This window comes from Ranitomeya variabilis, chromosome 2 (genome assembly GCF_051348905.1).
Source record: "Ranitomeya variabilis isolate aRanVar5 chromosome 2, aRanVar5.hap1, whole genome shotgun sequence".
Lineage (NCBI taxonomy): Eukaryota > Metazoa > Chordata > Amphibia > Anura > Dendrobatidae > Ranitomeya > Ranitomeya variabilis.
Genome location: NC_135233.1, coordinates 237,626,529 through 237,640,128, shown reverse-complemented (window position 1 = coordinate 237,640,128; position 13,600 = coordinate 237,626,529). Strand labels below are relative to the sequence as shown.

Below are 13,600 nucleotides of genomic sequence, written 5' to 3'. Positions count from 1 at the left end.
GCTCTGCTATGCAGCAGTGATCATAAGATCGCTGCTACACAGCAGATTTGCAGGTGTGCTGTGAGCGCCGACCACAGGGGGGCGCTCACAGCCACCGGCAATCAGTAACCATAGAGGTCTCAAGGACCTCTATGGTTACAATGGAGGAGCATCGCCGACCCCCGATCATGTGACGGGGGTCGGCGATGTGCTCATATCCGGCCGCACGGCCGGATGCGGTAGTTAAATGCCGCTGTCTGCGTTTGACAGCGGCATTTAACTAGTTAATAGGCGCACGCAGATCGCGATTCTGCTCGCGCCTATTGCGGGCACATGTCAGCTGTTCAAAACAGCTGACATGTCCCGGCTTTGATGTGCGCTCACCGCCGGAGCGCACATCAAAGCGGGGGTCCCGACATGTGACGTACTATACCGTCACATGTCGGGAAGGGGTTAAGGTACGTAACAATTCTAAACAAATGCCAGTCATAATTATTGTTGGTCTGACATGTATTCTTTGTATTTTCCTTTATGTCTTTAGCAGAACGACACCATAAATAGAATTGATTGTAAATTTTTTTTAATTTATTTTATTACAGATTTCTGGCAACCGGAGAGAGTTTATCATCCCTCCACTTCCAATACCGGCTTGGAATTTCCACCCTGTCCGGAATAGTTGCGGACACCTGCCGGGCTTTGTGGAATATTCTCCGGGATGAGTTTATACCCCTACCCACCGCGGACATGTGGATTGAAATTGCTGAAAAATTCTGGAGTATGTGTGATTTCCCCAATTGTTTGGGAGCGGTGGATGGAAAGCACATCCACATTATCAAACCAGCCAGAACAGGATCGGAGTACTTCAACTATAAAAAATATTTTTCTGTTGTGCTCATGGCAATAGCAGATGCGGACTGTCACTTCATCACCGTGGACATTGGAACTTTTGGCCGTGGCAACGATTCCCAGCCTTTCAAGAACTCGGATATGGGGCGCCATGTGTATGGCAAAATTTTTAATTTTCCATGGCCACGACCTCTCCCCAACACTCAAGGTCCACCGATGCGATTTGTTATGGTTGGGGATGAGGCCTTTCAGATGTGTGTAAAAGGATCTTTAACTACAGACTGACCAGGGCTCGAAGAACAGTAGAGTGTACCTTTGGGATTCTAGTCTCAAAATGGCGCATTCTTGCAACAGACATTAATCTAAAAATGGAGACAGTTGATGAGGTGGTCAAAGCCTGTGTGGTTCTCCACAATTACATAATGGCTAAGGAGCGACCCAACATTGAAATGGATGAACCAGTTGGAAACCCATTGCCAGATTACCAGCATCACCCGCTGCGGTCAACTGCTGAAGTTGGCCACATGCGGAACCAATTTGCTGCCTTTTTTGATTCTGATATTGGACTTGTGTCATGGCAGGACAATATTGTGTAAATGTCCTGTTGGGATTTGGTCTGTACCAGTTATTTTTTAAAATGTTACTAATATTTGTTGTTAATAAACTTTATTTTTTTGGTATCTTGACCATGTCTCCTATGTATTTCCTCTACAAACCAAGGCTGCCGTCACACTAGCAGTATTTGGTCAGTATTTTACATCAGTATTTGTAAGCCAAAACCAGGAGTGGGTGATAAATGCAGAAGTGGTGCATATGTTTCTATTATACTTTTCCTCTAACTGTTCCACTCCTGGTTTTGGCTTACAAACACTGATCTAAAATACTGACCACATACTGCTAGTGTGACGGCAGCCTTAGGTTGTTAGTGGTAAGGTTGTTGACGTCATTGCGCCTGATTCTGTTCTGCAGTATCTATTGGATGCAGACTGAAGAGACGATGGCTGTTTAATAAAAAACAGATCTATACTCATCAAGTCAGGTGTCAGAAATAATGAATTCATGATGCACATATAACAGCCTTTTGAATTCACTATTTCTGACACATGTCCAGGTGAGCATAGATATGCCTTGTATGACCGCCATCGTCCCTTCACTTTGTGTGAAATAGATAAAGTACACAGAAGAGAAAATGGAGGTTATACAAGGCAGTTCTCTACTCACCAGGTCAGGTGTCCTAACTAATTCGTTTTTGGACACATGACCTGTTGAGTATAGTTCTGCATTGTATTGCCGCCATTTTCTCTTCAGTCTGCAACACTAGTCACAGACTAAGCAGAAGGAAGAGATTATGGAGAAAATACAAGTCTAAATTTTTTGGCCCACCTCATATCTCTATACTAAAGACACACAAAGCTGCAGTGTTGTACTTGCTAACTACTGGAGCTATAGTATGGCCAAAAAATAAAGTGTGCGGCACAGTAGTATTTATTTTATAACAACCAAAATATTTATTTAACTGCGCCTGCTTGGGGTAGAGTGACGGTAATGGGGGGTGTAGCTGAGAGGCCTGCCTAAGTGTGGACGACGCAGGGGTGGCAGGAGAAGGGGAAATTAAACTAGTGGGGTCTGGTAGTTCGGGGATGGGGCTTGACACATGAGAGGCCTGAGACGCACTGGAAGGGTTTGACAAACCTGACATTACAGACACACATTTGGAGGTGAGGGGGGAGGAATACTGAGAGTACGCAGTTTTTTATTTATTTTCCCTTTCTGGGATCTACGTGGTCTGGGAAGCCTCGGTGGGCTCATATGTTATGGCATGGTCGTGGTGGGTGACCTGTCAGGGTCCGGCTGCACTGTGCTTGTAGAGCGTGCAGCCATTCCAAAGTCCATAGTGCTCATAAAGTGGAAGGCCATGCCTGGGTCCTGCTGCATCGTAGTTGTGGTAGAGTGGAAGGCCATGCCTGGGTCATGCTGCATCGTGGTGGTGGTGGTGGAGCGGAAGGCCATGCCAGGGTCCTGCTGCTGCATTGTGGTGGCAGTGGAGGAAGTCCAGTGGAGGTGGCCGTGCTGTGGTATGCAGCAGAGGTCGACATTGAGGTAAAGCGTGACAGTGTATGCACAGATCGATATGCCGCCACTGTCTGCTGAAAATACAGACTCTGCTGCATAGCCTGCACGTAAGCAGCATTGCAGGCCTGCATGACACTAAGCTGGAGATCAGGAGTAAGGTGTTCTGACATGCCCTGTTCAATTTGGTTAAAAAAATTATGTGCTGGCCTCTGGAGGTCGGCTTTTACTTGGTCAAGGCTTTTGGTGACCTCCTGGATGTGTGTATTCATATGGCTAATGGCAGTATCCAGTCGGTCACCCAAAGCCTTGAGTCCATCGTGAAAAACCGAGCTCAAGTGCAAAAACTCGGGCATGAGTGACCTGTCCGATGCCCTCTGCCGCTGCCAAGAGGAACCCCCAAAAAAAGGGGCAGAGGACTGGGAAAGGGGAACACCAGATGGACCAGCTTCCTGGTCTCCAGTTAGTGTGGCAGGCCCACTTGCTCCAGCACTGCTGGATGGCTGGGACAGGTCCGTGGCTGTCTGATGAAGGACCGCTCCAGAACCTGGGTCAACAGTGCTGCTCCATGTGCTGTGAAAACAGGAAAAAAAAATAATACCAAAAACTTAAAAAACGCCAACTCCTGTTGAATAGAAACATACAGATTATGGCAATACAACACAACCTAATACACCGAAAAAATACTTACGTTCTCTGGGCAAGGACTGGTCTTAAAAATGCCAGAATGCGGTGGTATTTATACTTTCGGATCCTTGCTCCAGAACCACTGGGAACACGGCTCTCTTGACGCAGGTCCTTGTTGAAGCGGTCCTTCATCGAACGCCAACGTGTTTTGACTTTGAGCACTGTAGAAAAAACAAAAAATAATGGTTAGACAATGGACTTTTGGCCGTGTTCACACAACTGTGTGTGATGAGAGAAACTCCTGAGAGTTTCTCTCATCACACACAGTTGTGTGAGCACGGCCAAGGTCTCTGCTGAATCACACTGCATTGCAATACTTACAAAATGCATTTCGGACCCGAGTCGGGGCGTTGTCCCAGCCATCCCACATCGCTTTGGCCACCTCATTTCATAGCTGCCGGATTGTCACGTTGTCCAAGTGCTGGGGAACCCGGGTGTCCCACAACGGGACTCGCTCATGGAACAGGGAGATGAGGATATCGTTGTCAATGAGGTCCTCATCCCGTTCTGGAACCTAAAAAATAAATGAAGACATTAATGTTGGATACATTAACATAAGGAAAAGAAAGAAAACAGAGGCTGAGAAATGGCATGAATAATGAAAGTCAAGATAAAAAAGGAGTCCAGAAGAAAAATGTAAAGAAAGAGGAAAGTAAAGAAAGGAAGATTCAAGAATACTATAGTGAGGATACAGTAAACAGTCAGCCAGGTATACATACACGCTGCCGCCTTGCCACCTGACTGTGACCCCGCTGCTCCTGCTCACCGTCTACTGCAGTGGAAGAAGTGCTTTAAAAAAAGGAAAAAAAAATTGTCACGTGTAGATGTGACAGTGAATACTTACCAATCTGAGAAGTTGAGTACTCACTTCACTGACATGTTCAGCTTGAGAAGGCCCATGACGTTGCTCCTCATCAGAAGAAGATGACATTCTGATGTATGCAGAAAGAAATAAATGGCAGAAATTAGGACACGTAGAGACAGAAAATAGAAAATAAAGACATTGGCTAGGATATACTTACATTGCTCTGAGTGTAGATTCCTTCCTGTGTCTGCTCTGCTGCGTCTGGAAAGCTTCTCTGTCTGCTGATTAGTGACCTGCAAATGTCCACTCCCTCCCTTTATCACCTTGTATGTGGGGGGTGGCTAATCAATGTCTAGACAAGTTTTTCTGTGGTGTAAAGCATGCGTTCACAAACGCATGTGCTTGCGGCCGCATACGTTCACATAGACAGCATTGTGGGTTTTTTCTGCATTCCAACCGCTAACAACCGCATACGTTTCTAGGCGGCAAATTGACGCCTCTAAAATTACTATATGTAGCGTTTACCGCGCCAAACGGCCGATGACAAACATCGTTAAACACGGCAAAACGCAACCGATCGCAGACACATGCGTCTCTAATGTTAAATATATTAATACAGAACGCATGCGGATAATTGCGGAAGAAACGCTGCGGACACAACCGCAAATGTGAAACCGGCCTTAGATGTCTACATGACCCGATCCTACCTTTTTGTCCTGTTAGTCCTCTGTCTCCTGGTTTCCCTAAAGCTCCCTGGTCACCTAATAACAATAAAATAGATAATGTAATGCATAAATATCTGTATAGAGATGTGACACCTTCCCCATCTAACTGATAGGAGAAGAAAACAAGTTGGTGATACCCAGTTCCATTTTCAGTTAGGTCCAGAATTATTTGGACAGTGACCGAATCTCCGTGATTTCAGCTCTGCAGGCCACTATTTTGGATTTAAAATGAAACAACTGAGGTGTAATTGAAGTGGAGACTTTCAGGTTTAATTAAAGGGCTTGAACAAAAATATCCTGTGAAACGTTTAGGAATTGCAGCCTCCTCATTTCAGGGGCTCAAAAGTCATTGGACAAATTAACTTCACCATAAATAAAATGTTCATTTTTAATACTTTGTAGAGAATCCTTTGTAGAGAATGACGGCCTGGAAGCCATGAATGTAGGGGCAGACACTGACAGCTTTTTGCTGACAAAGCTACAGATATATGTATATATATATATATATATATATATATATATATATATATATATATATATATAATATTACAGTATTTATAGCATCCTGTTCTTTATTTCATAGCGTCCTCTTCTGTTAGATATTAAATGAAATGACTGATGGATGGGTTTTCTGGTCACTGGCTGGTCCATCAACAGTCATTTTATATCTAACAAGAAAGGACTACATAAGGCAGGTTTCACACTTGTGTAACACGCCAGGTTCCTGGTTGTTACAGTGGCTTTCCTCACGGGGAGAGTGATGTCATGCTTGGAAGTGAGGAAGGATCCCTTTTGGCAGGTAATCACAAACATGCAACATGTTCTTACTCCAGGCCTGAAGGGGGAGCTCTGATCTAGTATGTGGGTGGCTCCCCTATATATAGTCTGGCTGGAGGGAAAGTAGTTAGTTGGTGCTAGACAGGAGTCTGGAGCAGTCTGTCGGAGGGAGAGGCAGAGAGAGGAGTCTGTCAGAGGGACAGAGCAGAGTGGAGGCAGACGGAAAGGAAAGCAAGGAAGAAAGTGGGGCCACGTGAGGTGCTGCAGCTCCTGCAAAGAAAGAGAACTGAACAGTTGTAGAGATAGTGAAGAAGGAAAAGAGACACAGGAGAAGTAAGGAGCTGGAGGAGAGCTGCGATTGGGCTCCCTCCAAGCTAAGCGCAGATACTGGTAGCCGGAAGACCGAGGTTGTGCAGTACTTTAAGTCTCACAGCAGAAACCGGCGAACAGCTGGATTTCAAGTCACCTGTCCACCATAAACACCTGAAGATACAGTAACGCATAGAGCCCGGGTCGTGATAGAGATCCTGTAAAAAGGTTTGAGTTACCTGTCATGTGGGTTAGTGTCCTACCTAAAGGGGGTGTAAGTGGAAAGAATAAAACGTAACTTTTATTATAATTAAAGCCACACAAAAACAAAACCAAACACCCAAGTGAATAAAAACTGGGACAAAGTCTTTAACCCAATGGTATGGTAACCATAAAGACCAATTATCCCCTAACAGGATTATATGATTTCATCTATAGAACATTTAGAGAAATCAAAATTACACTAGAATATATCCTGTAAGAAAGCTGAAGTCAAGAAACATATATAACACTCAGCATCATATACCTAGTTACATGTAAAAACAATGAGTTACCAGCAGTAGACGCATATGATATGACCAGTACCACTGGTGGCTATATGCATAGTAAAAAAAGGAACAATCTCACCCGTTCCAAGGTGTAGGCAAAGGAGCACCGGATAGCCTCTAGTCAGGGGATAATCCGGAAAAGAAGAGACGACAGTCCCTATGTCAGTCCCTATGGGGCTATCAGTAAGCTATCCCCAGAGCTCCTGCCCTTACAAGGGCAGTCCACAGCTACCCCTATATACACATGCCCTGCACTCTCCCTATATAGTCCGTCCCGACGCGCTTCATCCAAGCTGATTCTTCAGGGGACTTGCTTGTGCATGGAGATAAAGTGCCTATGTGCTAGAAAGGAGGGACATAAAGTCCTGCCACCCTCAATGCTGTCCTGCAGAGAGTGGTGAAGGTGTAGGGCTTGTATTTAAATAACAAAGGGGGAGGTGGAAAAGTCATGACCACTTCCCTTTGGGTAATCATATGACGGCTGTGAGTAACCATGGCAGCGTTAAAACAAAAACATGTGGAAGACCTACTGTTTGATGGTGTCCTGCCGTACTCCCACTCGAGAGGCCCACGTGGCTGCCCGCATTCCCGGTGCACTTACTATACAAGTGACGTCACACGCTAAAGATTATAAGGCTAGCGACCTGCAGATGGAGAACACAAGGCGCTTCCTGTCTTGCGTACTGACGCCAGCGAGAAGCGTTCCCTAGTGACAGAGCCGCCGTGCTGTAAGCTAATGGCGCAGCTCACACTTCCTGTCAGGTGCGCTCACACCGGAAGTGAGTGTTGCCAGGCAACACAAGACGCAAAGCTGTATGCCTATAGCGCTGCCGGCAAAACACGCTAGAAAGTACCGGTGATCATGCGGTAAGGACTAAAAGTAGTGGGAAATGCCTCAGAATATATTAAAGATTAAAATTAACAACAGGCGCCTAACTCAATAGTGAGTATCCCGTACAGCAAAAAACTCACCGAAAGTACACATCACTAGGCACCTAGGCGCCACTAAGGGCTATGATAGATGCTACAACTAAACGTACAATAGCCCAATGAAAAGCCGGCAGGTATAAACAGGGACTATAAAGCCACATAATTGCAATGGTTACAGGGGCTAAAAATAATTAGCCAAAGGATAAATAGTGCCACATGACAAGAAAAACCATACCAAAAAATTTTTGGTATACAATATGAAAATAATTGTTAATCATGAAAATCCCATGACAAAATTGGGTGGACAAGAAAAGGACTTAGGCATGGTAAGATAACACTGACTGTATCACACTGAGAGGAGGACATAAAAACAAAGGCGAAGGGGAGTGATTCAGATGAAGCAGCTATAATTTATTTGATCATTCAGGCCTTGTGGACTCACTGTATTCAAGTAGAAAGTCCACTTGGCCTCACGTTGTAACAACATTTGATCCCAGTCACCTCCCCATACCGGTTTGTTACCCTTTCAATGGCCATAAATTTAAGATGTTTAACCTGGCCATTATGCATGGTATTGACATGCCGAGAGACAGAAGTATCTCTCCCATGTTCCACGTCACCAATGTGTTCAAAAACTCTTCTTTTAAACTCCCTGATGGTCTTTCCAACATATTCAATACCACAAACACAGGATACCTTATAGACCACTCCCTTGGTGCTACAATTCATAAACTGATTGATCTTGTAGCTTTGACCCGTGACGTTACTCACAAATTTCGTGCCAGTACCGATGTATTGGCAGGCCGCACAATGACCACATTTATAACAGCCCGTTACATTGCTTCTGAGCCATTGCCATCCCTTGTCTGAGGGTTATATGACAATGGAGTCATCACATTCGAGACGGTTAATTGCTTCCATCTCTTTCTTTGTGCAGTTGAATTTACACGAAACACGAGATTGAGACAAGTTTATCAAATCTGATGTAACAAGATTCTAAAAAATGTCAATAGCTGAGAGATCACCGGTTGGAGGAGGCATTTTATGGCTTTTCTCCTTTAACTGTGTAAAGGGGCCTACGCCTTGTAAATTAGGGTCACTCTCTCCAATACTATGTAACAATCTTACATCAGCTAACATATGTATTGGAATGCCAAGTTCAGAGCAGGTACGAGATTCCTGCTTATGGAAATATTTTTTCCATCTCACTTTGCGCAAAAAGAGATTCAGGTCCTTTACAGCTCTGAAAAGGTCGAAGTCACTATTGGGGACAAAAGAAAGGCCTTTCTTCAATACAGACACTTCATCGGCATAAATGTCTGACTAGAGGCTATCCGGTGCTCCTTTGCCTACACCTTGGAACGGGTGAGATTGTTCCTTTTTTTACTATGCATATAGCCACCAGTGGTACTGGTCATATCATATGCGTCTACTGCTGGTAACTCATTGTTTTTACATGTAACTAGGTATATGATGCTGAGTGTTATATATGTTTCTTGACTTCAGCTTTCTTTCAGGATATATCCTAGTGTAATTTTGATTTCTCTAAATGTTCTATAGATGAAATCATATAATCCTGTTAGGGGATAATTGGTCTTTATGGTTACCATACCATTGGGTTAAAGACTTTGTCCCAGTTTTTATTCACTTGGGTGTTTGGTTTTGTTTTTGTGTGGCTTTAGTTATAATAAAAGTTACGTTTTATTCTTTCCACTTATGCTTTGTTACATATAATTTATAGTGGTTTTGTCTATGTGACTTACAGTCAGTATATAGATTTTGCTTTTCCCTACCTAAAGGGGGACAGAGAGAAAACGTGAGGACCTTGTGAGTGGCCTAAGGCAGCAAGGGACTACAACTCAGCGCTAGAAGGAAGGCTTCCAACCACACCTGGTTAAGAGGGATTCCAATTCGCTTCCAAGCCGGCTGGACAATACCAGTACCTGTGATCCGGTACCCTGGACTGCGGCTGCCTGAACACTACAGTAAAAAGGTAAAGAGACTGCAACTCTGTGTCCTCAGTTTCTTGCTACACTATCTATCATCTTTATCTATACACCGGGAGCCCTGGGGACCCAGCTTCACCTGTGGGAAGCCACACCATCCCTGCTTGCACAACATCACCACAGAGGACCCTTTTAGGCAGCGTCAGTCACCTTTGACCGAATACCACAGGTGGCGTCACAAACATTTATTATTTTACAAACTTTATTCACACCCCTTTAAAGACTTTCCTTTTAACATGGATGCCCAGGGCCACGGACCAGGTCGCCGCCACCATGACACATCCCTTTAAGTACCGAACCCAGTACCGAGTACCCCACGACCCTGGTGGCTGTTCCACTTGCGTAAGGGAGGGCTGCGGATGGCAGCGTACTTCCTCCCTTCTTCCTCCATGAAGCTCTGCCTACTTCTCTGCGTCCTGCGTTGTCCTGCATACCTATCTTTAACATTGGGTACGCAGGGACGCGCGATGTATGCGGATGCGTCCGCATGTGGTGATTTGAGGTGTGCGGCGTCCGCACGGAAATGCATACAACTCACGTCCCTGCGTACCCAATGTTAAAGATAGGTACGCAGAGCAACACAGGATGCATGGGCAAGTAGGCGGAGCGTAAGCAGGGTTTCAGGGAGCAAGAAGGGAGGAAGTACGCTGCCATCCACAGCCCTCCCGTACGCAAGTGTGAAACCAGCCTAATAAGTTAAAAAGGGCATGGGGATTTATGGATTGTAATGAAGTTTGGTGAAGTACTCATAAATATTGTCATGTTGCATTGTCACTTTTTTTGTTTTCTCAAAACACAAGTCTCTCTGCAGTATGAGGCTATCATGTAAACGTCGTTTGCTGCAATGTGTAGTTTCCTTTGTCTAAACCATGTAAAAAAAGCCCCTGATACGGTTGCTCGGGGCCACACCATCGCCAGACCATGGCCACACCATCGACAGATCCCCCGTTGTTGTGCCACCCGTCTGTGACGTGCCCACAGAGCCGTGGGATACGGTCGCAAAGGGGGATGTCATGGTGGCTGCAACTTGGTCCATGGCCCTGGGCATCAACATTAAAGGGGGTTAAATGTTCCAAGTTTGTCGTGACGCCACCTACCTGTGGAGTTCGGTCAGTAGTAGGACCAATGCTGCATTGGAGGGGTCCCCTGGGGGATGTTGCGGCAGCCCAGATGTTACACTTCCCACAGGTGAAGCGGGGTCCCCAGGGGTCCTATGGTGTGTGGCGTAGATGGTAAAGCCGGTGAATAAGTGAAGGAGACAAGTTGTAAGTCTTTACCTGGTTTACTTGTGGGTGACAGGCCACAGTCCAGGGCATCGGCAACAGGTGAATTAGAAGTCCGGGTAGTCCAGAGACAAGTGGAATCCCCTTGACAGGTCAGGTAGGAGCCTTCCACTCTGCGCTTTCTCTCTGAGGTCCCTGCTGCCACTAAATGTCCTAAGCAAAGTCCTTTTTCGTTCTCCTGTCCAGGGACAGGTACCTGTATTGCAGGCAGCTTGAGCCATGCCTATTGGGGTCCTTTCACGGTGACCCAAGGCTCCAAGGTGCTGCTGTGCCACAGGTAAATATGGGCAAAGTCCATTTAATTCAATGCCCTCCGGTTCTGCTCTGTGTTTTATAGTCCACAAAAGCCTCAGGATCCCGGTATCCGACTACTGCGCTCTGACTCCCTGGAGGCCTTCCTAGTCCCCTCCTGGAGTCCTGTATCTCCACTGTGCTCTGTCCCTGTCTGTCCTTGCACTTAGACTGTCTGTACTCGCACTCACACTGTCTGTACTAACTGAACTCACTCCGCCTCCAAACCAGGATCTTTATCCAGGGAAGCTGCCCTAAAACAGGGTTCTGAGTTCCCCCTCCTGGCCTGGATTTGGAAGGTGTTGTGTGTGTGATAACCTACCAAAGGGAATCTCACTTGTCTCCAGACATAGCACTACCCTCCCCAAGAGGAAGGCAGCTCTACTGTGGTACCCAAACTCCTGGGGTGCCACATCTGGACACCTGCGAGTGCTTGCGTCATTTTGCTCACTGCTTTCTGTAAACTGCTCTGGTGGGCTACTCTGAATAAACTTCAGCCTCTGCTTCAAAGAGAATTGTCTTCATTGTCTTCTCGGCTCTTCCAGCTCTCAGTAAGGACTTTCTTACACTCCCCTCAATTAATTTTAAGCCTAAATGCATACAGTGTTTTTGTTGCGGGAAATACTCTGCATTTTACAGTACCAGCAAAGTGAATGATATTTTTTAAATCTCATGTACACCTTGCTTATTTTTTTCCTTGCAGATTTGTAGCAGATTCAGTTCTGTAGCATGTCAATTGTTGCAGTGTTTTTTTGCAGTGTATTTCACTCATACTATTAAGTTAGGGAAAATATGCATGTAAAGACTGGATAGAGTCCATATTGAATAAAGAAAAATACACTGAACAGTTTTTCCTGACATGGTCTTCCTTTATTAATGCCCAGACATTATCTATAAGCCAGGCGATTCATGATTGCTTCCAATTTACAGACTGGTACATGAGAGAGCAAATTGTCGGCAGAATTCCTGTTGGGCTTGATGTAGTGCTATGAAGGTGTGGATGTGTGCCCGGGCGGGTTGGTTATAGTTATAATACACTGTCTAATGTTCAAAGTACTGTAGAACTCTATTTGTCAAATCTCTTCTAATGTTGCTGAATAATCTATGTACCCTTTGTTTATTGTTCAGTAAAGACGGTTTTATACCCACTCCAAAAAAAAAAAACAACAAAAAACGCATGTAAAAACGCGTATTTTACGTAATGTTATTCCTGCCAACACCCCGGGATTTGCAGCAGAATTTTATGGCTGCAAATCCTGAACGTGTACAAATAGCATTAGTCCCTGTCCTGTGTCCTCCCCCAACAATTTATTATAAGCACCTGATAGTATCATAATGATTTTGGAGTGGGAGAAGACATTATCAAGGTCTTATAATGAATTGGGGGTGGGGGAGAATGCATGACCTTACAAGTTCCTGATAGCATCTTTTCTCACCTTACAATTCATTACAAAGTGTCCTATGCACCTTACCGCCTCCTCTCCTACTCCCCAATAAATATTAAGCCCCTAATAGCGTCATAATGAAATGGGGTGGGTGGGGGATGATTTCATCTGCGCTCTATAATGAAATGTGGGGTGGGGGAGGATGCTATCAGGGCTTTATAATGAATTGTGGGGTGGAGGAAGACGTTCTCAGGAACTTATCACTCTTCCCCCACCGTCCAATTTATCATAAATCCATATTTAATGTCCTCCTCCCACCTCCCTCTGTTTATTGTATGTCCTGAAGTCCCTCTTTCACCCCTTAATCCCAGAATTTCCAGAACGAGGTGGCTTCTTTTGATGTTTTTTTGGCAAAGTCTAATCTGGCCTTTATTTTTAAGACTGATTAGTAGTTTGCACCTTGTGGTAAACTCTCTGTATTTGCTGTCGTGAAGTCTTCTCTTTATGATAGACTTAGACACTAAACACATTCTTCCTAGAGAGTGTTTTTCACTTGGATGGATGTTATGATGGGGTTTTTCTTCACCTTGTAAAGGATTGTGCAATCATCCACCACTGTTGTCTTCCGTGGATGTTCAGGCTTTTTTAACTTTCCAAGCTCACCAGTGCACTCTTTTTTTTACAGAATGTACCAAACTGTTGATTTTACTACGCTAACATTTCTGCTATCTATATAATGGATTTCCTATTTTTTTCATACTAATGATAGTCTTTTTCACTTCCATTGAAAGCTTCTTTGGCCACATGTTGTGGGTTCACAGCAACAGTTTGTAAATGCAAAAGCCACACCTGGAATCTGTTCCAGACCTTTTATCTGCTTAATTGATGATGGATTAAAGAGGGAAAAATCCATACATTCCATTAAAGAGCTTTTTGAGATAATTGTCCAAGTACTTTTG

General features: G+C 44.8%; 1 protein-coding gene across 2 annotated transcripts in view; it reads right to left on the bottom strand.

Annotated features, from left to right (window-relative positions):
- LOC143805197 (ficolin-1-A-like) overlaps window positions 1–13,600 on the bottom strand; it is a 100,076-nt gene that overhangs the window by 57,137 nt on the left and 29,339 nt on the right. For both annotated transcript variants that reach the window (XM_077284175.1, XM_077284176.1), the window contains one exon: window positions 5,095–5,148. In XM_077284175.1, the coding sequence (XP_077140290.1) occupies window positions 5,095–5,148 (54 nt within the window). The remainder of the gene's footprint in view (window positions 1–5,094; window positions 5,149–13,600) is intronic.